At 44.3% G+C, this 21,281-nt stretch overlaps 1 protein-coding gene across 3 annotated transcripts in view; it reads left to right on the top strand.

Moving 5' to 3' along the window:
• Positions 1-4,201: 4,201 nt before the first annotated feature.
• Positions 4,202-21,281, top strand: part of BICD2 (BICD cargo adaptor 2) — a 97,028-nt gene continuing 79,948 nt past the window's right edge. For all 3 annotated transcript variants that reach the window (XM_072875584.1, XM_072875583.1, XM_072875582.1), the window contains exon 1: positions 4,202-4,465. In XM_072875584.1, the coding sequence (XP_072731685.1) occupies positions 4,226-4,465 (240 nt within the window). In that variant the 5' untranslated portion in view covers positions 4,202-4,225. The remainder of the gene's footprint in view (positions 4,466-21,281) is intronic.

Below are 21,281 nucleotides of genomic sequence, written 5' to 3'. Positions count from 1 at the left end.
ACTGGGGAAAAATTTTTCTGTGGGTTAACTCCCACAAGAAGAAACACTATCCAACTTTATTTTAGTATTCAAGATGGTTCCTGTGTGATTCTACTACCTTGTGCTCAGTGGTTAGCTTTAAAACCTCCGCAGGAAAAAAAGACCGACAGTCTGCCTTCTCTACCTATTGTGTAAGGCTTATAGCACTGTAAATGCACTTGGCGGTGACACCTTGAATCAGTGGGGTAACAGCTAAGCCTTTGCATTAATGGAGTTTGGGGGCAGTGAACAGTGCCCAAAATGGGCAGTGGCCTCTGGCTGTGCCCAGGAGGAGGCAATGGGCATGGGCCAGACTGCACTCATGCACTCATTACAAGCTTTTATTATGCTGCATTACTTTGAATGATGATGGGAACCTTAGCTTTGACAGGCCACTCCAGTTTTCTAAAACTGTGCAGAAATGCTTCTGAAATAGCTATTGCTATTTATAATTGCTGCTGGATATTTGCCTTTGCATCTTGGGCAGTTTATCAAAATAACAAAGTGTGAAACCTAGCAACAGATCTTAGTTTTAAGAATGACCTAGAAAACAAATAATTACCCAGTGAAGTCACTTGTGCTATGACGAGTTGATCAGCTCATCTCTATTAATCCCCAAAACTGGTCAGGTCTCACAATTTACTTGTAAGCCCAGCAATATTCAGGATGTGAACTGAAGCTCCGTGTCCTGAGAGCAAGTAATTACGTGCAGATTTCAGTTTCAGAAAGGGAGGAGCACTGAAGGGTAGCTAATTTGTTCAAGTCCAGAGTTGCAGAGAAAAACCTAAGCACAATGAAGGCTTAGAAAATATGAGGCGAAAGAAAACAAGCCAGTATTTATTATTAAAAATATCTTACTGATGAATCAGTTGTGAATGGGTGGGATTAGCAATGCTACCTAGCAGGGGCAGACAAAAGAAAAACATAAAAGGCAACAGATTGGAGAAGAAATCCCACTCCTTAAAAACATAGTGTGGAGGAGAATCTGAGAGGCAATGTTTTTATTTTCCTCACTTGGGTTTAAAAAAGAAACAGGATGTTTAAGTTCCCTAAAAATGTTCTAGGTCGCACAGTGATGGTCGTGGTGGTACAGCAGCATAAGTCCAGTGCAAGAGAGTGAAGACGCCTTTACATGAGAATTCAGCTTTATGGAAATAGCATTAAACTTTTGTTTTCACATTAATTTCAGCTGGAAATGGTGAGTTGCAGCAACTGCCATTTTAATGTGGACATTTCTCAATAAATCCATGGGGGAGCTGCTGTTTTGAAGGCCACCAGAGCCTGAGCAGACCAGCAGCAGGAGACGGCTCTGCCACCTCAACTGAGTGTGCCTGAGGCAGGGTGAGGTCCAACGAAGGTCCCCTGCCAGGCCTGGGGCTGCCTCCGCGTCACTCACCCCACTGGTGGGTTTCAAGCTATTCTGAGCGGGTGCAAGATTCCCACCACAGAGCTGTAGTATGGTTTGAGTTGGAATAAGAGGATTTTGTTAATTTACATCTCATTTATGATATATTTTTCTGCCTTCTTAGAGCGTTGGCTATGGCACGTTGACTCCCAGGGACACCTGAGTTGAGGGATTAAAAGTAACTCTGAGGAAGTATTACTGACTTTAGGTGACCCTCAGTGACACTCTGCCTATCTCTTTACTCTGTTCTTCATCAGATGCACCTTCTCCCATTGAGGACACCTGTCAGAAGCACCTCTCCAAATCCAAATCTGCACAATTCGTGATGAAGTAACTACCTGGATTTTAATGGATCCCTTTGTGGTGTAATACTAGAATTTGCCAATGCACCACATTCCTGGAAAAAAAACAAAACAGCTGAAGTCTCAGGTTTCAGGTAGAAGTTAGAAACAAGAAGGGAAAGCCAATGCGGCACTTGTGCCTGCCAGCCGTCCCTCTTCTCCATCAGTCCATGGCCGGGCCAGTGTAAAGCAGAGATGCTCTCCTCTGTGTCCTTAGCTGCTGCCAGCCTACCAGTTCCCTTAGGACGTAACAGAGGAGAAGCATATTTCAATAGTTTCACATGAAATGGGGTTGCCTGGAGCTTTTACAGTCCTGCAGCTGTATGGTCCAAATCTACTGAGGGCAATGGTGCATTTTGCACCAGCTGAAAATGATGTAAGATCACAGGCAGCCCCAGGTAGTGCCTAAAAGTAACAGATGCGGATTTTAAATGAGCTTTGGCACATGCAGCCAACATGGCTTCAGAGGAACGTAAAAACCTGACACTGTACCGATGCTGACATACTGATTAAATAGAGGGCATGCGAGTATTTTCTGGCTTAGGCCAACCAGATATTTATTTGCTACTAACAAAAAACTTCCCTGAGGAATTCTGAAAATAAAAAGCTAAAGGAATTTCACATACACACTGTAGGCTGAGTACATTGGCTTGCTGCTTCTTAGATCCAGGTGACTTGAGTGTCGCATTGGTGCTCACAAAACAAATACATCCCTGCACGTGAAGCACGGGGAGCTCCAGGCGGTGTCAGGGCCCTGAAGAAAAATTGGCCAAGGCAGTTTCATGACTAAAAGGCACTATTCAGCCATTATACAGTTTATTAAAGGGATAAGGGTTTATACGTACCAGGACAGAGCGTGACGAACACAGGCAGAAGTTGAAAGTAGCTTGAAAAACCCCTGCAGCTGCAAGCAAATACATTGCTTTATGTTCTAGACCCTGTGGAGTGCTCAAGCAAGTCATTGTTTTTATTATGTTTGGCATTTGCTTACCAGTTCATTACCAGTTTTTTTTGACACTGGAACTGGAAATTTTGACACTCTGAGCTGCATTTGCTGCACTAAAGGAGCCAGGCGAGCTGTCCTGCTGATGGGGGGTGAAGCAGTCATCTCCCCCGCCCGGGGGTAAAGCAGGGGCACATTCACACCACCTTTATGCAGCTGCTTAGGAATTACAATGGTCCAACTAAGAGAGGCGTTTGGCTCTGTTCAGCCTTCATTACGTTTTAGAAATTCATTCTACCCGCGGTGGAGAAATGAGTATCCCAATTTCTGTGCCTCTGCCACCATACTTGCCCAATGGTGTAACCTGTAGCAACAGCTGATCACATTTTCCTACCAGACTGGCAACTCCTTTTTCAAGCAGCGTGGTAAAGTTGCCCAAGTATTACTGTCTCAGAACTATTTATGTCAGCTGAACTTGTTGCGACATTTCCGTCCTTCCATCGGGCAGTCCGGCGGTACGGGAGCGCCTGGTCCCGCGGAGGCGCTTATCCTCAGGGTGACGCTAGGGAACACGGGCTTTGTTCCCTGTCGGTGGATGGAGAACTTGAAGCAGGAACTGCACTGGCGATGTGAAACACCGGGAACAAATGAGGTACTCGCAGCTCTTGTGTGCGGACTTGGGGGCTGCCACCAGTACTTCTCACGTTACCCTTTTGTTCTTTCCATGCTGGTGTGGCCTATGATACCCTCCATTCCTGCAAATGGGAACCATCCAACCATACCCGTAATTTTGTCCCCACGCGCGGCTGCTGTTAGATCCCCCTTGCACAGTAATCACCTTTTTATACTCAACCGCTTCCGACGCCTCCTCACTTCCAACCGTCCTGAAAGTGCTTGTTAGCAAGGAGCTAGCCGCCAGAGATGCGTGCGTGGCGCTGCATTTTCTGCTGCACTCTCGCTTGGGCTGCATTAGGGCAAATTTTTGACACCGTGGCTGACAGATGAGGCCGTTAAAGATTATATCCAGCCCTTCGCAACGGACGTGCTCCTGCCGCTGCCGCCGCCGCCGCCGCCCCTCCGCAGCGCTGCCCCAGCGCCGCTCCGCGGGCACGGCCGCCGCCGCCCGGCAGGGGCCGCTCTCCTCCCTCGCCGCCGCCACCGCCCCTCGCGGTGCATGCTGGGAGTTGTAGTCCGGCGGGCGGCGCGCCCCGCGGGGCGGCGGCGGGCGCGGACTACCGGCCCCAGCGTGCCGCGGGGCGCCGGGCCGGCCGTTCCTTTTGAATGATTTCACTGCGGTCGGCGCTCGGGGCGAGTTTCGCAGCGGCGGCGGCGCGGCGTGAGGGGATCCGCGGCGCAGCGCAGCGGGCGCCTCGCCCGTTGATGGCAGCCCGAGCGGGCTCTGCCATGGCCGCCCGCGGGTCGCGGCGCTGTTAGGAGCGGCAGACGGGCTGCGAGTTCGCCTTTTCGTCCGCCCGCCTCGCCGGCTGGGAGCCGGCGGCCGCCCCCGCCGCCGCCGACATGTCGCTGGCTATGGAGGAGGAGGAGTACGCCAGGCTGGTGATGGAGTCGGAGCCCGAGTGGCTGCGGAGCGAGATCAAGCGGCTCTTCCAGGAGCTGGGCGAGACCACCCGGGAGAAGATCCAGGCGGCGGAGTACGGGCTGGCCGTGCTGGAGGAGAAGCAGCAGCTGAAGCAGCAGTACGAGGAGCTGGAGCTGGAGTACGAGACCATCCGCACCGAGATGGAGCAGCTGAAGGAGGTGAGGCGGCGGCGGGGGTCCCGGCGGCAGGTGCCTGCCCTGCGGGGCGGCCCGGGCCCGAGCGCGGCCGCTGCGGGTGTGGGGGGCGAAGGCGGTTTGGGGAAGGCGGGGGCGGGACAGGTGGCCGTCTTTGGAGCCCGGGGGTGGTGGGCTGAGGCGCCCCGGGGCTGCTGTGGGGCGGTCGGAGGGTCAAGCCCTCGACAGAGTTTGGAGCGGGGCGACCAGGCCTCAGTCTTGCTCCAGGCCGTGCGGTTAAACCCTTCCTTCTCCAAAATGACAGCTCTCAGGGACGTTTGCCTTTACCTTTCAGACCAGGAAAGAAGAAAAGGAAATAAAAAAAAAAAGGCTTTTCTGCCCTAATCCCTCTCCTGCGCCAGAGGGATGGGGGAGGGAAGCGGGTAAATGCTTTTTTTTCCTCTTCCCGTCTCGTTTTGCCTCAGGCTCTGGTAGCAGGTCGGCCTCAGGGCTGCAGCAAGGAGAGGAGCCTCTTGGCTGCCCCCAGTGAACCAGTGCAGCTCTGCCTCCCGGCCTGGGGCTGCTCGCTGCTGTCACCGCGCTCCTCCTCGGAGAGGGACCCGAGCAGGCGTGCATGGCAAGGGCAGAGGCTGGGGATCAGGGATGCCTGATTGATGGGGGCCAGGATGCCTCTTTGGCGGCTGTCACCTGCCAGCTTTTGTGTGGACGGAGAAGCCTTGCGTTGGTGTTAATGACGTCCTTAATGCAGACCACCACGAAAATAACATAGCGGGCTTTAGTTCACACAGCTTTGTTTTGGTGCAGTTCCCTGCTGTTGGCCTTTTTAAAATTTTTTAAAGGAAACTTCAGATCGCATCTAACCTGTACAGTGGGGTAAGGTTTGTCAGAAGAAATGCCGTTTTCTTAGGTCAACTGACACGTAAGTTTTTCTCGTGCAAGATCTTCTCCAGGTCTAGAACACGGGAAAAGTGCTGCCTCAGGAAGAGTCCGTGTACAGAGTGGCACTGGCTTGGCCAGAATATGTAGACACATGGTTAGCTCTCCTCATGAGAGCATAGCTGATCCCCTGCCAGTCCCCTACGTAGTATGTCCCATGGGAACTTGTTTGCCTGCTTGTACCCTTGGTTATTTCGGTGACTTGTTTCCATGCAGGCAAACCTGTGCTGCTTTTCAACTGATTTAGGCCTTGCCTTGATTGCAAAAGGTCTGATACAGCCTAAGAGGTGAATATATGTGGTTTTATTTGACCAGTGCAAACTGTATCCGTTGGGTCTTTGGTTTAGCTCATTCAGTTGGAAATGGATTTGAAGTAACATCAACATACGCTATTTCAAAGGGAAAGTAAACACTTGTAAATGGACTGGTACAAATTCAGCTGAACCTGTGAACGCCCTCACTTCCTGCATCCTGTGTGTCTTTTGGTCTTGTAAATAAAGCTTTATTCCGCTTTTATGATGTTAAACAAGTGTAAGCAAAAGAGGTTAATTACTTTGATTTTCATGGCTATAAACTTGTGCAAGCTGAACTTGCACATAGTGCAAGCTGAACTGATGTACCACTATAACTAAAGCCACTTGAGCAGCATAGACTGGCAGAGATGCTATGTGAAAGTCAAGAGTAGAGGCAGTCTTGAAAAGAAGGTGAGAGCGATAGAGTTGTGCTAAAGGGAAAGAAAAGTCAGTAAACCCATTTGCTAGGTGGGGTGGGGAACATGGCATCGAGAGGTGAAGGGACTGGCCCAACCTCATACAGCAAGCCAGTGCCTGACCCACAAATGGAAGCCAGGTTGCCACAGTCACAGGCAGTGCTTTACTTGCTGGGTTGTGCTGTGTACACTTGGGCATTACATGTTTTTTGCTTTCAGATGGAAAAAGGCTTGAAGACAACTTCTTTTCATTCTTTTAGGGCTGCAACACTTCAGAAGCTTGTAAAAGAGATTAAAAAAAAATGGAAATGGCAGGATCAGCAATGATTCACTCCTTTTTGCTTTTAACGTTCTGAAGGACTTGCTTTGTGTGTGCATGTCCCATTGTAATTAAGTCAAAACCTGGGAGGCAAACAATTCTGGGAACAGCTTGGGGACTCTGCTAGTTAGCCTACACAGGGAAAAAGCATTGGTCCTCTAGCTTTCTTGTGATGCTGTGGAAGAATCTGGTCTGCATTAGATCTTGTAAACCTTTAGCAGATGCATGAAACATGCTCTCAGAGGAGAGGAGTTTATCTTTGCTGTTTATGCAACTTCCTGCTTTTCCCAGGCACAGCTAGAGGAGCCTTGCATACAAGACTTGCCACCCTCCAACCTAAAGGGACTCTACCTTGGGTTACCTGAGGTTGTTCTTGGGGAAGGCAGGGGACTGATGGTGGCATGTCTGACTAGAACAGGAGTGCTTTCCGTCTCTTGCTTCTTAACTGTGACTTCATGCAGCCTTTTAAAATACAGCAATTCTAGTCTCTATAAATCTTGTTTTGTTCTTGTCTACATCTGGAGACCTTAATAGCACAAGGCCATCTTATGCTGAGAGCTGTGCAGGCACACAGCAAAGTTTCCTGTCCTGCTGGGTGCTGTAGATTTGGATATACTTTAATTTGTTTAATGTTATGAAGCACCTCGTATCATGGCCCTGTTTGTACATAGGTAAATGGGCTCTGAGCGTGAGAACTTTGTGATATAGTTTGTTGAAAATGCAGGCTTTTCTGCTACAGTCATCAGATCTTCCATAGCTTTCTGGCCAGGTTCTCCTACCTGCCCCTCATCCCCAATTGTGGCAGAATTTCATAGCCTTAACCTCCACAGATTTATCCCTTTGGTAAGGGCAGATGGCATCCTCAGAGCATTTTGTAAGGGTGTCTGTGTATACCCCGTATTTGCAATTCAAGTCCTCCTGTGAAGCTGGGGAGCTGTCCTGACCTAGCACTGGGGCTTCACACCAACCTCTCTTTAGTCAGGTCCTTGATAAATTGTTGACTTTTCCCTGAGTTTGTCCTTTTACCTGCTTGCGTGCTGACTTGATCTCATATCTTTTATGTTAATTTGTGCTGCATTTCTTCTATCATTTTCATTTGAGAGAACTAAATATAAATACAAACTGTCTCCCCAGGTGAACTTACTGGTTATCTTGAGTCCCACCTTTGCTTTTGTAAAAGGGAATTGATTTCAAACTTCTATTAAACATTACAGTTAAATAACACAGTTTTCCCTAGTTCAGGGAAATAAGATACTGACTTTCATGTAGTGAAATACTACATCATATTGCATACATATAATTTTTATTGTTGTTTTTTCCCCCTCTAGGAGATGAAGTAATAAAGAGTTGTTTCTGTAGGCTGTGTTCAACTAGTAAGTCATCCTGTGAGCCTTTGTCTGCAATGGCACTAATTGTATAAACTATAGGGCTGCCTACCTGCCTGAGCTGGGATTTCTGTATTTACGGGGAAGATATGTAGGATCAGCTCTTTGTGCACTCCAGCTCACAAAAGTGATTGGTGATTCAGTTATTGGCGTTCCTGATGATTTGTAGGGGAATGTGGCATGGAAGGTTAGCTTGGAAAACGGGTTATCTGCTGCGCTCAGTACTTTCGAGTTGCTTTTGAGATGTCAGTTAGATTTATAACTATTAGCTCAGTTATGAAACTGGCTGCTGTCCAAAGCTCCTTTCTGATTAGGTGCTTATGTTGTATTGGTGGTGGGAGACTTGTGTTTAAATCCCTCAGAAAACATGGGCATTATATTATGAATTATTTATTTCTGTAATAACGTAAAAGTATGCAAGTAGACTGTGGCTGTCCTTAAAGTTTAAAAGCATGTGTCAATACATCACAGTTAATGTAATGTATGTGGTTATATAGGGTTTTTAAGGGAGAGGGGAAAAAAAAAAGCTTACAAGGAAGAGTGGCAATGATCTGTACAGGACTCTTCATTTCTCTGTAGGGTGGCAGTGGCTCTTGCTTCTGTTTTTTGCCTTTAAGATCATGTATTGACTTTATGCCATGACATGAATTCTCTGTAGAGGATTCCTGGGTACACTCGGAAGCTGTCTTTGAAAGAAACATTCAAATAACATCTTGAGCTGTTTCATTTCCCATTAGCTAAAGTGGGGTGTACTACACAACTGAGGTGATATGTGCCTGGGCTGTAATAGTTTTGCTTTGCTTAATTCACTGACATATGTAACGGTTAATTGGATACATGATACTTCATCCAGACTGGTTTAATGTTTTAACTGTGCACCTTCAAAAGTGAAGGAGAAATTGTTCCCTTTCCTGTATACCTTATATAGTACTGTATACCTTATGGACAGATACGTAAGCTAGTTATTGAAGTAGCAGTGATTTTCCTCACTGGATTTATCTACTTTCAAAGCATTTTACCAATTGTGCTGCTGTACTGCTGTGCTCATTTTGTGTGTAGGAACATAAGGGCGAAGAGGGAAGAAATGGCTGGGCTAAAATCACCTAACAAGCCAGTGGCAGACTGGGATTAAATCCTCTGTGCTCGTAGTTCAGTGCTGGATTGGCCAGGTCTTTCCATTTAATCATGGTAAGTAATGATGTTCAGTAGTAATGCCTGTAAGGCCTCAGGTACACCTTTGCAGCCTCCTCCTAACAAATATGCAGGTGTAATCTTGAATCCTGCTGAAAGGGAAGGACCTTAATGACATTTGAGATTACCTCTAACCCTCCAGCTCTGTTAAAACGAAAGGGTTTAATGCATAAAATAAAGGAAATGTTTTTTTAAATAGACCAGCTTAGGTGAAATTTAATTCCGGTTATACATATGTAAATCCAGAATAAGAAAAGTACAACTACATATTGATGTTGGGGAACTGATACCAGTTTTGCACATACTAATGGAAAATAGTTATACTTCTGTGAACCTGTCTTGTGGATTTAATGGTGATTGTTACTTGCACTCTTAACACCTCCCACACTTGAAATGAAAGCAGAGAACAGAATTGCTGTCTCTAGTGTAAAATCAGACTGAAAATTGTGGTTGGGGTAAGCAAAATATTCCTGTGCAAACTAAGCTTCTTGTATTTTGATAAATCATAGTTGGTTTATGTCAAGAATAGAGCTACCTATAATTTTAATCTGATGTCTGCAGCGGTATAGACACTTAGTACAGTGTTTTGGAAAAGCTACTTTTCTTACATATCCTTATTTTGGAGAAAACAAAACCTGAAAAGTTAAACATTCCAGTTTTTCCTGCTATAGTAGAAACAGTAACCTGTAAGGCTTCATGTTGCTAGCTTCATTTTCTTTGCTGGTGTTGCTTGAACTGCCTTTCTTAAAAATCAGAAACAATAATATTCTTAAAGCGATGATTTCAGATTATTTTCTTGTGAAATTGCTGAATTTTCTTCTTGGGCTTTTTCTGATAAAATTTCCTACACCATATGTAATAGAACATCCATAAATATTTGGGTCAATAGTAAGGACCTTCAGGTGGAATTAAATTATTAAAAAACCCCCATGTTTCTGGAGCAGTGGTTTTCTCTAAGCTGCTGTAGTCTCAGCTGAGAGCTGGGTCTTGGTGAAACGTGATGTTTTATTTTTGTTTTGTGATGCCTGTCTGTGCCTTGGCCCAGAATGAGGGCTGTCCCTGACCCTCCAGCAAACGTCAGATAATTTGTTTCTAATTTTCTACATTAGATTAAACCCAAGGTTTCATGAAACAAAAGTTTGGCAGCAGTAGTCCCAATTACTACATATTTTTCCCCTGGAAGTGTGGCAGCGCTGGGTGTTTGCTGTCCTGGTGGAGGGGATACAGTGAACTGCACCGTGGAACTAAGCCAAATTTTCCTCTTTATTCTTTTTTTTTTTTTAATTAGCAAATTTCTTTTTGTTTTTGAATTAGATCAGTTCCCTGATTTGTGTCATAGGGGCGCTGTACGCGGTTGTGCAGGTACCACCTCACCGGGAGGGTGTTACAGCAGCAGCAAACAGGTGATGAGAGGAGCACCTTAAGCTAGTCTTGCTGCTGAGCTCGGCAGTGAAACTGCTGTCTGAACAGCACAAACCACAGCCTGCACAGTGTGCGTGGGTCCTTCTTGCCTGACTGCTGGGAATTAGCAGTCTTGGGGATGCTGCAGTGGTGACAGCATTACTCTCAGGCTGGCAGTTATGGTAGGGGTCTGTACTGGAATGTAGTCTCTCTTGCTACACTTTCTGTCTTTACCCAAATAAACTGTAGCTATTAGAGACTCACATTTGGCATCCTTCAGTGCACAGTCCCAGATGAGGGCACTTTAGAGCTGAGGCTCTGCATGTGGGATGGAGGGCTGCCTGGGTGTTCAGAGAGCACGGCAATGGGGGTCAGCGGCAGGGGACAGGCAGTCTGGGCAGGAGAAACACCAGATCAACTACTGCATGCTGGCAGCCTCTCTCCACAGGTACTGCAGGGGAAGATTTCTTCAAAGCATATTGCTGAGGGCTTGAGTGAACCTGGAGGGCTTCTGATGGGCACCGCTACGGGGGTGACGGCTGTGTGTTCCTACATCCCTGAAGCGGAAGTTTGTGCAGCCCCTGACACGGCAGACATCCTGCCTGGAAACTGAAAGTCTCAAACCTAGTGTCATCGATGTTTTATCACACAGAGGGTTTCGTGCAGCTCTGCTATGGTGGTACCCACGGTTTACTCATTTCAAATCACAGTTCTCCCTTGCCATTTCAACATCTGCTGGAACAAACTCGCTAGTTTCAGGGGTGTTAATACCCAATTTATCTCTTTGAATTTAGGACCATTTTTCTTCCAATCTGAAAGAAAATTCTAATGATTTGGAAAATTGCCTGGTTTCCCTAGGAGGGGGGTGAGTGGGTGGGAATAGCAGTTCTCAGGGCTCTGCGCTGCCCTGGAGTTAATGCATTCACCATTTCCTCTTTTGCTCTACTGTATGTGAAGTTGTGACTAATCTGTAGCAGCGTGGGGCCATAAGATGACTTCCAGAGGGTGAGGCATCCTCCAGGCATTCATTTGCTTGCTTTCTCTGCTTTTGGCAGACTGCGGAGAATTGTTTGTTCAGAGCTGGTAACCCAGCAACAGAGGAGTATAACGTGGGTTTGAAATATGATCCACAAAACCTTAGCAAAGGGAAGTGAGAGAAATAAACTTTGCCATCCAAATGAATGCAGGAGCCTCCATTTCAGAGAATAGCTGAAGTTTTAAGTGTAATAGCTGCAGAACTGTCACTTTTTAATTATTTTTCCCCTTCCTCCAGCTCTTGCCTTCTTCTTTCCACCTCCTGCTTTCCTTCCCCTCCTCTCTCCCCAGCTGTTTTCCCTACTCTAGCTGAAATACACACCAGGCAGCAGAGTCTGCCTCCACATCCCAATGTGTGTCAGGCTCACCCCGTTGCTTTGGAGTGGGTAGATGGGACCTACCTGAAGTGTCTGCTAAAAGTTGTTGTCTGTCTTGCCCATAAAACAGGTGGGTTTTCCACTGGGGCTCTGAGGAAGCAGGGACCCACGTAGTGTCTAGAGGGTCCTTTACATAGAAAACTGCTTGGCTCTGGGGTCTGTGTGCCTGGACATGGGCTTAATTGGGAATGTTTGGCCTGGACATAGTTGAACCGTGGTGTGAGAATGGATACAGTTTCTCTTCGGTCCTGTGGCTGTGTTCAGCACTTAGGTCAGGGAAGGCTGTGCCATATTAGGACCTATATAGCTCTCGCTGAAACGAATGGCATGTCTGGTGGTGTGCTGAACTCATGCTGTGTGGCCCAGCCTCTGCGGTATGCCACAGTCCTTTGTCTCCTTAAATCTTTTGGTTTTACCCCTTAATTGCTGCCAATGTGCAGTCTGGCTCTTAGCAAGCTTGTGGAGTGGTGCTGAGCACTATGCTGTAGGCAATGAGGTAGTATTACGGTAAATTCATTAGGAAGTCTCTCTGTATGTGCTGTCTGTCAGTGCTGAACAGAACTGGTCCTGTAGTTTAGCTCCAGCTCCAAGGCAGAGAAGTGTATTGACCTAATGGATGAATAAGCTTATTTCTTCAGTATTGCTACAAACTAAAAGGGCATTTGAACTGCCATCTAACCTGTCAAAACCAAACAAGTTTCATTGCTTGCTATGCATAGAGTTTGTTACATCTGATTTTAGTCTCTTTTCAAGGTCAAAATCCTTTTTGTTTTCAAATGATCGGCAGATGATGTTTGTTTGGAGTTTGCTCTGTTGCATGAACTGATGACTCTAAAGTAGAAGGGATTTTCTTGCACTTCCTGCACACAAAGCTGTGTGTGTTTTGAGGGGGAGACTTGGTTGTGATGCCCAGTGTGGCTGAATATCATGACATGTCTGTAGTCCAACCCTGCTCTCTAGCTCTTGGTAGAGCTCGGCAGTGGGTGCTCTGCCAGTAGCTGTGAATGAAACTTTGTGACAGTATGATGTTAGGAAGGAAACAGAGAGAATGCATTTTCAAGCAGTCAGTATATAATTATTTTGTGGTTTGCAATGATGTCATTTGGAGGGGGCATTCTGGCCTTTGAAATGGGAATTGGCTATTGTAGGATGAATGTGACTGTCCCCAAGAGGCAATGAGTAGAAAAAAGCGGTGTCATGTAGCATGGGCCCTCAGCTTTTGTACGTACTATCAAAAGAGGAAAGATTATTTTGCCAAAACATACTTCCCTAAATAAATTCTGGTCTCCAATGTAGCTGAAATAATTCAGCAGTGGTCCTGATTTAACTTTTCTCTGGCACAGTTTAATCCAGTAGCTTTCTGAGACTTGTATCTATGTGAATAAAGGCTCCAGTCTGACTCGCATCTTATTTCACTGTGTTCAACAGCTGTGCAAGCAATTCCATTTGGCTCCCTTTTGGTGATACTTTCATAAAGTATTTGTTTTTAACCAAGAAGTGGTTAAAATCAAATATTCTCGGATGTTAAAATCAGGTAATAAGTTTTCACATAAATAATTTGTCTTGAAGTGAGGAACAGGGATTGATCTGTTCATTTCCAGCTCAAATTTTCTTCTGTCTCCTTCAAATTTATATAAATGTACATAATTTAACAGCTGTAATGTCAATAACAGTGTGGCTTGACCTATAATATGTGTCATTTTTCCCTTCATTTTTCCCTTTCCCTTCATACCTATTCGTCCATGTGGTTCTTTTTATCCTCAAACTTTTGTGGCTTCAATCTCTGACATTTCTCATTGCAGAAGTCTATTTTACACATTTGGTAATGGTTTTCATTCTGTCACTCAGCAGTACTGGGATATTCTCCCACATCTTATAGCTGCAGTGGTAGGCAGAGGGTTTTAAAGAAGAATTTGCATTTCTAATACAGCAACGTATTTAGTGTGACGAAACGTATAAGAAAATGCAAACCTTTGTGCACGCTCTGAAGCATTAGTACCCTTAAGAAGGCTTTGTCCTGGCTTTGTCCTCTAGAAAAATACGCTGATTTTCTTTTCTCCCAATTATAATGCAATGATAAGTTTTGTGATCTTAAATAAATCCGACTGCTCTAGCTTTTGTTGCCAGCTTTCTGGTCTTTCATAACAATATGGATGGTTGTTTTTAAATTTGAATGGCTGGTTGGTTTTCGAGATTAATGAGATCCTGTCATGTAAAAATCTGCCTTACGTGTACATAACAAGTAAGCCTAATGTGAAAGTGGGATCTTTAGCATACTGTATAGCTACATGAAATCTGCATTTAAATAGTGTAAATGAGTTAACTTCAAGTGCATGAAAACCAGAACATTTTGTTAAGTTGGAAAATCCCCTTCCTGTGGCAGGTTTATTTGACATTGCCTGTGTGTTTATGTGGAGGCCTTTCTTTCCTGGTGGGAAGGAGAAGATAGGTACAGTAGATGACGCTTTCAAGTATTACACTGGGCTTATTTTTAGTCTTGATTCATAATTTCTTTCCTTGTGTGTCTTTAAGAATTTTACTTTAAATCCAAACTTCTCTGATTTTTGTGTCACTGGTTTTGGCAAACATTTCTGAATTTTTCAGTCTGCTTGTGTTAGGATATAATGGTCTTTTCCTCCTGGGAATTTTGTGATCAAAACCATTTCAGGTGGGCAGGAGGGCACTTCTGTCCCCTCATGTCAACTGCAAAGGTTACATAGAGCCAATGAGGGCAGAATTGTAATTTATTTTTCCTAATTAGTAAGATCCCTCTAACATCTGATTATTCAGTTGTGACGAGATCCTCTGGGACTTCAGTGGGAACAGAGACCAGTCCAATATGACTCGTTTCATAGGTGAGTTATAACAGTCTTGCCAGAAAAAACTAATTGAAGCAAGAGGGACTTAAGAAAACATTAAGACCTCTTTTCTGCCATGTGCTGCGCTTGCACGGGATGTGCCAAGATCTGTGCCCATACTTGTGCAGCAAACCTGTTCAGGGGAGACAAACATGAAAAAGCTGCCCCTCTAGCCTCAAATACAGTTTTTCATAGACAAAATCTTGGCTTTGAGCACTACCTATTTATTGGCAGTGTTGCCAGTCTTAAATGCCAAGATATCAGGAATTGTGCCTTTAAAAAAAAATCATGCCTACACTTTTTTTGAAGTGAGGATAGAGGAAGGAGGAATTGAGAGTTAGGTTGACTTGTTTTTGTGCACCCACAGAGGCTAGAAAGTACCTGAACTGCCCCTGCATTTTCCCCTTCTCTCCCGACGAGGATGAATTCCTTGACTCCAGTAGTTGAGTTTTAAATGCCAAATAATTTAAGACCTCTAATACTCATGAGACGGTTTTATATTTGCACGTCTGAAGTGTTAACTGAGCATCTAACCTTGTACAGATGTTTGTACTCCTAAGCCTCTAATATAAACAAATGCATGCGCAAAATCATGCCCTTAACTCTGTAGCTGCTTTGAGTGTAATGTGAGTTAAAGCTTGTGCTTTCAAAGAGCCTTTGTTGCAGCTTTTCTAAAAACAGCAGAAAAGTGTAGTCTATGTTGTGCTCTAATTACTTACAAAATGGGAGATTTAATGGGAATGCAGAGAGACCCTGAAACCTAATGACCAGGACTGCAATGACCTTTCTTCCCCGACAACAGGAAAATTATGTGCTAGCATTTCCTTGGAGCTGTGCCTCGGTGTTTGGTGGGAGAGCAGGCATGCTGCAGTGTGGAAGTTCCGTGAGACGCCCTCGTAAATACTTGGATTTTGTTCTGCAGTTGCAGCACCAGATTTTTGTCTTGTTTTTCTCCCTCCTTTATTTTAAATGGGTTGGGAATGTTTTATGGACAGGAAATGGGAATGGCTGTTTTGTGAGCACAGCTGTTTTAAATAAACTTAAACCAGTGGAAGGGTGTTGAACTCTCCTTTCGGAAATGGCCAAAACTCTCATGGAATTGCAATAGCTCATTTGCTTTTTGAAACAGCAAACTTAGTTTTTAAACTGTCCGCTTGCATCTTTAGCTTACTACAGCATCACAAGTTTCCTTAATGTGTCAATGAGGCTGTTAAGGATGTTTCCCTCATTAAATTTGTGAGAAAGTAAATTGAAGGAAAGGGATTTTAGATTTTATGCTTTACTACTGGAGGTTAATCTTAAATTAACATTCATTCCTTCTTTAATTCTGTTTAGAGTTAGAATTTCTAACTCTTGTTACCCTTGTTGAGAAATGGAATTTCAGGATGTATTTCCAAAATCTGTTTTCAAGTAAAGCTTAATGTACTTAAGCAATTCTTGATAAAACTCCCTTAAATACAATCAATGAGATTAGCGCTTTCTCTCACACTTGCGCTACAGTACAGGCAATTAAATACTGAATGGATGGACTTGGCTAATTTAATGTGACCTTGGTGAACTGCATTGAGAAATCTCTTTGAACATGTCAAACCTAATTGCAAACACAAATTTCCTCGGGACACACAACTAACACAATGCAGATTTCTGTATTACATTGGAAGTTGTTAAAGCATAGATGTGTATTGAATATCTTGCAACAGGAGGCAGCTACTTGTATTTTTGTTCCTTTCTGTGTATACATATGCACATGCCTGGCAAATTCTAGCATTATGAGAAGACTGAAAAAGCTCAAGTCTTTCTTTTTTGCATACAATAGTTAAACACAAGAAGAAAATACCTTCAATCTGCTGCTCTTTTTAAGAATGTATTTTGAAAGATGTTTATGATAATTCACTTTTTTATATATATAGTGAAAGGATGTGTAAATCATTCTCTTACGTAGGTCTTGGCAGCTACCAGTTGAGTGGGGGGAAAGGGTACGGAGACCAAAAATGAGATGAGCTGGCAACTGAGCTTGTAACTTTAAATCTTTGTTTACGCTGAGTATTATCAAAACATTCCCCGTGACTGCCCAAGCACTGTGTTCAACAGAAACCTCCTTCCTGAAGCTGTGGTGGTGGAGGATAAACTCTTCTGGAGAGTTTCATTGGATCTGTGAAAGGATTTTTGAAGGCATCTTTTCCAAAAGTGAGTTGCATAGTTACAGAGCTGCCTCTCTCATTTTCTGGCTCCTAGTCATTCCATGCTTGCCACTGCATGAAGGTTTGGCCCTTTTGTTTAGATCCCCTCTGATTACAGTTGCTGAATTCAATCTCCTAACTTAATATGCATCCTTTTGGTAATTCAGTTTGGTCTTAACATTTCTTTGTGTTCAGAAGATAAAAGGGAATACATGGAAAAGACAACAAATCTTTTTTGTAGTTTTTTTCCTCAAAGAATGCTGTTTCTCTTGCCCTCCTGTCTGTCTCTATATGTATTGTGCACTCAAAAGCCATAGTCTTCATTGGCTTGAAAGGGAACCTCTGAGGCTGGGGGTAATGTAAGCCAGGCAGGCTGGACAACTGGGTGGGTGGCAGGCAGGTCTGTCTGAGCCCCCCACTCCCCACAGGAACCAGGAGAAACTGCAGTTGCTTGATTCGAAAGACATCAGCCAACTCCAACCCTCCTTCCCATCTGGGGTCATATGCTCCTCTGTAAAACCCCCAGGGCTTTGGTTTTGTTGTGTTACTATTGCCAATTGTGAAATCGCTGCAGTTGGAGAGCAGAGTACTTTACATAATCTTTATAAAGTTTCTCCTTTTTCTTTTCATGAAGGATTTTTACCCAAAAGGCCTTCAAACCTGACGGCTTAGAGTAAAATAAAAAAATATTAGGAGTTTTATTTGAAATTTAACATTACTAATCTGTTACAAGCCTGTCATTTTTCTTAGAATGTTAGCAATTACCATGTGTAACTTGCTTTCAGTAGTGCATGTATGCTATGTTTTGTCCTGCATTTGTTTGTTTATATAATAAACAGTAATTACATGGTAATTTCTGTATTCGCTATATTAATATTATAGCAATGCCAGGTGTACAAGTATATGCACAATTGGCTTAAAAAGAAAATGATAAGCCTTGGCCCAGGCTACTTTGTCTGAAGCATAGTTAGCAGGAAGGAATGTTGTTCTGCCTGGGATAAGTAATGTCCAGACCATAGAGCTGTCTCACTCTCATGTGACTATCTCTAAATACTAGCCAACTTCAAATGAAAGTTTATCTTTGCACGACAGGTAAGTTTGTGAGTGGTGGAGAGCTAATGGTAATCTTACAGCAGATTTGCATGTTAATAGCTTGGTGCTTGTCTGTCTTTTCTTGATCAAGTGGTGGTTTATCTAGGGCCAACATGATGGTGAGCGACAGCAGTGAAAGAGGGGATATTCCACTGGGAAGCTGCTACACAACGGCATGTAGCTGACTTACAAACTGCGATGAGAGGCTGTACTTCCTCTGTGAGAATAAGTGAGATTCACCTCATGATGTTTTCAGGCTGGGATGGATGGAAAGGGCTCAGGACATGCTGATTAGGAGCATCCGCTGGTAGGAACGTGCGTGTGCGTGCACTAGACTCTTCTGGCTCTCGGGTGCAATTTGAGGGTTTGAATATAACATCTAGCTCCCACCTGCAGCTTTGTCAGTGGCTTCATTTCAGCCACATTTGACTCAGACTCCGTAAGTGAAATATAAGGCAGCTATTTTTGTAAGTTTCTTCTTTTAGGGGTAATTAGTACTTTTTTTTGCATGAGTGCAGCCTATGTTCTCTACTGTGAGTCCAATTCAGGAAGCTATTTAAAGGTGGGCTGAATCCAAAATATCCAAACTAATTCCTGGGAAATGAGACTGCTTGCACTTAACTGGCTAAATTAGAGCAGTGTTTGGGGAGTAGGGGTGTTTTAAAACATTTTTCTCCTCCCCCACTGGTTACAATGAAGTCTTGTTCTAAGACCCTTCAGTAATCACAGAAATATTTTAAGAGCCCATTTGAGTCACTTGGAACAAATCCAGCTGTGGAGTTGTTTAGTTTCAGCCTCTAGTGTATCTGTGCTACAGAACAGTCCATTAAAAAATGAAGACTGAACCATAGCATATACATAAGTAACTGTTGCATTAAAAGTTACTGTCGTGTAGGAGTCTGAGGAGTGGCTGGAGGGGGGGAACCCTTCCGTTGAGTCACGAGGTTAAGACAGGACCCCCTTGCTTTCTAAACTCCTTCTCAGAGAGGAGTCTAGGTGTGGCTAAGTCCAGTCCTAGTCTCAGACTTGGTCAACGGTTATTTTCTAAGGACGGTATATGTAGCCACTCATGAGAGTCAACATTTGCCTGTCAGAGCCCTCTCAGGGCTTTCACTGAAACGGCTTCGCAAACAATTACGGATTCACAAATAACACGATACACCTTCAGTCTAGTCACGTTGGGTGAACTACCACGGCCACTCTTAAAGAGTCTGGTCACATTCAATGAGAACTATCACAGCTAGATTAATGAAGAGTGCAGTTTATTAAAGCAACAGATACATGGGTTCTTTTGGATTACCGGTGATAAATTCACTGACTGCAAAGCACGTGCAAATACCAAGAATATGAGTAACACCGCTGGCTACAATCACGTTAAAAGATATAAAGCGACTCTATAGAGATTTCTAAGTTTCCCAGGGAGGCACTTGGTATAACCAAGTGTTCAAATCTTACCCAAAGGCGTCCCAATAGGGGGGAAGAGAGGCTCAGCCCGTCGACTGATCCCAGAGGTCAGTGGTACGCGACGGTGTCTTCCCTAACATTTTCTCTCTCTTAAGCTATTTGATACTATTTTTTACCTTTCAGGTGGAGCTTGAGTGACTCTAGTCATACTTACCTTTGTTATGATTGGTATAAAATTTTCTCACTTCACTTTGAATTTTTCTAGTTTATACCTTTAAAAGTGCAAGCTCAGTGAGGGGTGGTCGCACGTTGGAGGCAGGTAGTTTTTGGGATGGAGGTGTGTTTTGGTATTATAATGATGTTATAATGAGCAAAGTTCACCAAAAGGACAGCATTTCGTCAAAAACATGGCAGGCTGTTGGCCCAGGGTAGCAAATATGCAGCTTATTGGTTCCATGGTACCTTCAAGTTCCCATATTATCACAGAGCCTGGCCACAGTGTCTCCACACTGCTCCACCCTCCGGGCACTTCCTCTTAGAGCCAACACACCAAGTTCCCCTGGCGTTGCTGATATCTAAGGTTGCAGGCCTAGGGAGCTTCTGTGGAATGGATTCCTTGCATGTCAGCCGCACTCCACCCAGGAAGCTTCTTCAATGCTGTGCCTTACCTAAAAGTGTGAATATAAGTTTAATTTCTAAGTCACCTCCAGCAATTATTCCACAGTAACCACAAACACAATGTGCCTTGTTTAACTTATTTTCTATTCTTTGCCCATAGGTTATGGAGCCTTCATCTTTGGAGGCATTCAAAACCCAACTGGATAATGTCCTGAGCAACCTGCTGTAGGTGGCCATGCTTTAAGCAGGGAAGTTGGACTAGGTGATCTCCAGAGGTCCCTTCCAGTCTCAGCTATTCTAAGATTCTGTTATCCTGCTGCTTATATATATACTATTTTTTCCCATACTGTGCTTTACAATATGCCCAATAGTTTGGGATACAGTTCTAAAGTTTGAACTCATTTTTATGATTACCATCCTCCAGCTATTTTTAGGCAGTGAATACTTGCTGAAGGATTGAGTAGCTGAATCTAGATTTTAGCAAGTGGAGCATGTGAGATATGTTAGGTGTTTGACTGGATTTCGGAAGGGCTGAAGGAATGCTGACTGCTGTGACACTTGCAGGATTACCTCTTAGGAAAGGAATGCAGAGATGGGTCATCTTCTGTCAGTGTCTGGCCTTTCACAGGCTTTATAGTTTTATTCCTGCATTTAGGGTTTTGCAATGATCCTCATGAGAGTGCTCTCTCATATTCAGGAGTTTTTGAAGCCCCCTGGTCACCCTTGCATGTATTCTGCATCATTCTACCCTCTATCCTTGCAAACTGCTATTTAACTCCTAGAATGGTGTGCAAGAATTATGGGTCACCTTTAACTTCTGTGGGATTCTGGGATGGGAAAAATCCTTGCATTCCAGGATTAATTTTGACTCGGATGAGGCCATGGTTGATTATACTTTCCTGTCCTCCTGGGTCCCCAGTGGAGGTGAGCACAGTGGTAAATTGGAGGGAGACTGTACCTAGGACTGTCCATGGCCAGTAGAATCAGGCTGAAAGTATGGATCTTAGCTTGTGACTCCTCCTTTATGAATTTTGTGAGATTTTTTGGGAAGATGAGAGAGCCTCTGAGGGCTGGGATGTAGGCTTTGTGTCCGGGCTGCTGGGACAGTAGACTTGAATGTTGGACTGGCCTGGAAGTTTGGAGGAAAACTTTCCCATCAAAATGTTCTGTATTTCAGTCTCCCATGCATACATGCTAGGGTAGGGAGAGCGTAGTTTTCCCAGCAGTTTCATGTTTGAGACACCCCCCACCTAAGGACTTACTAATAAATCAGCTTGATCTTATCCTCTCTGTGGAAGGACACAAGGAAGAGAAATGTCTCTAAAGATTCCTTGT

The sequence above is a fragment of the Ciconia boyciana genome, chromosome 11 (assembly GCF_034638445.1).
Source record: "Ciconia boyciana chromosome 11, ASM3463844v1, whole genome shotgun sequence".
Taxonomy (NCBI): Eukaryota; Metazoa; Chordata; class Aves; order Ciconiiformes; family Ciconiidae; genus Ciconia; species Ciconia boyciana.
The sequence above is the reverse complement of the archived record's forward strand: the minus strand, read 5'-3'. Positions and strand labels throughout refer to the sequence as shown.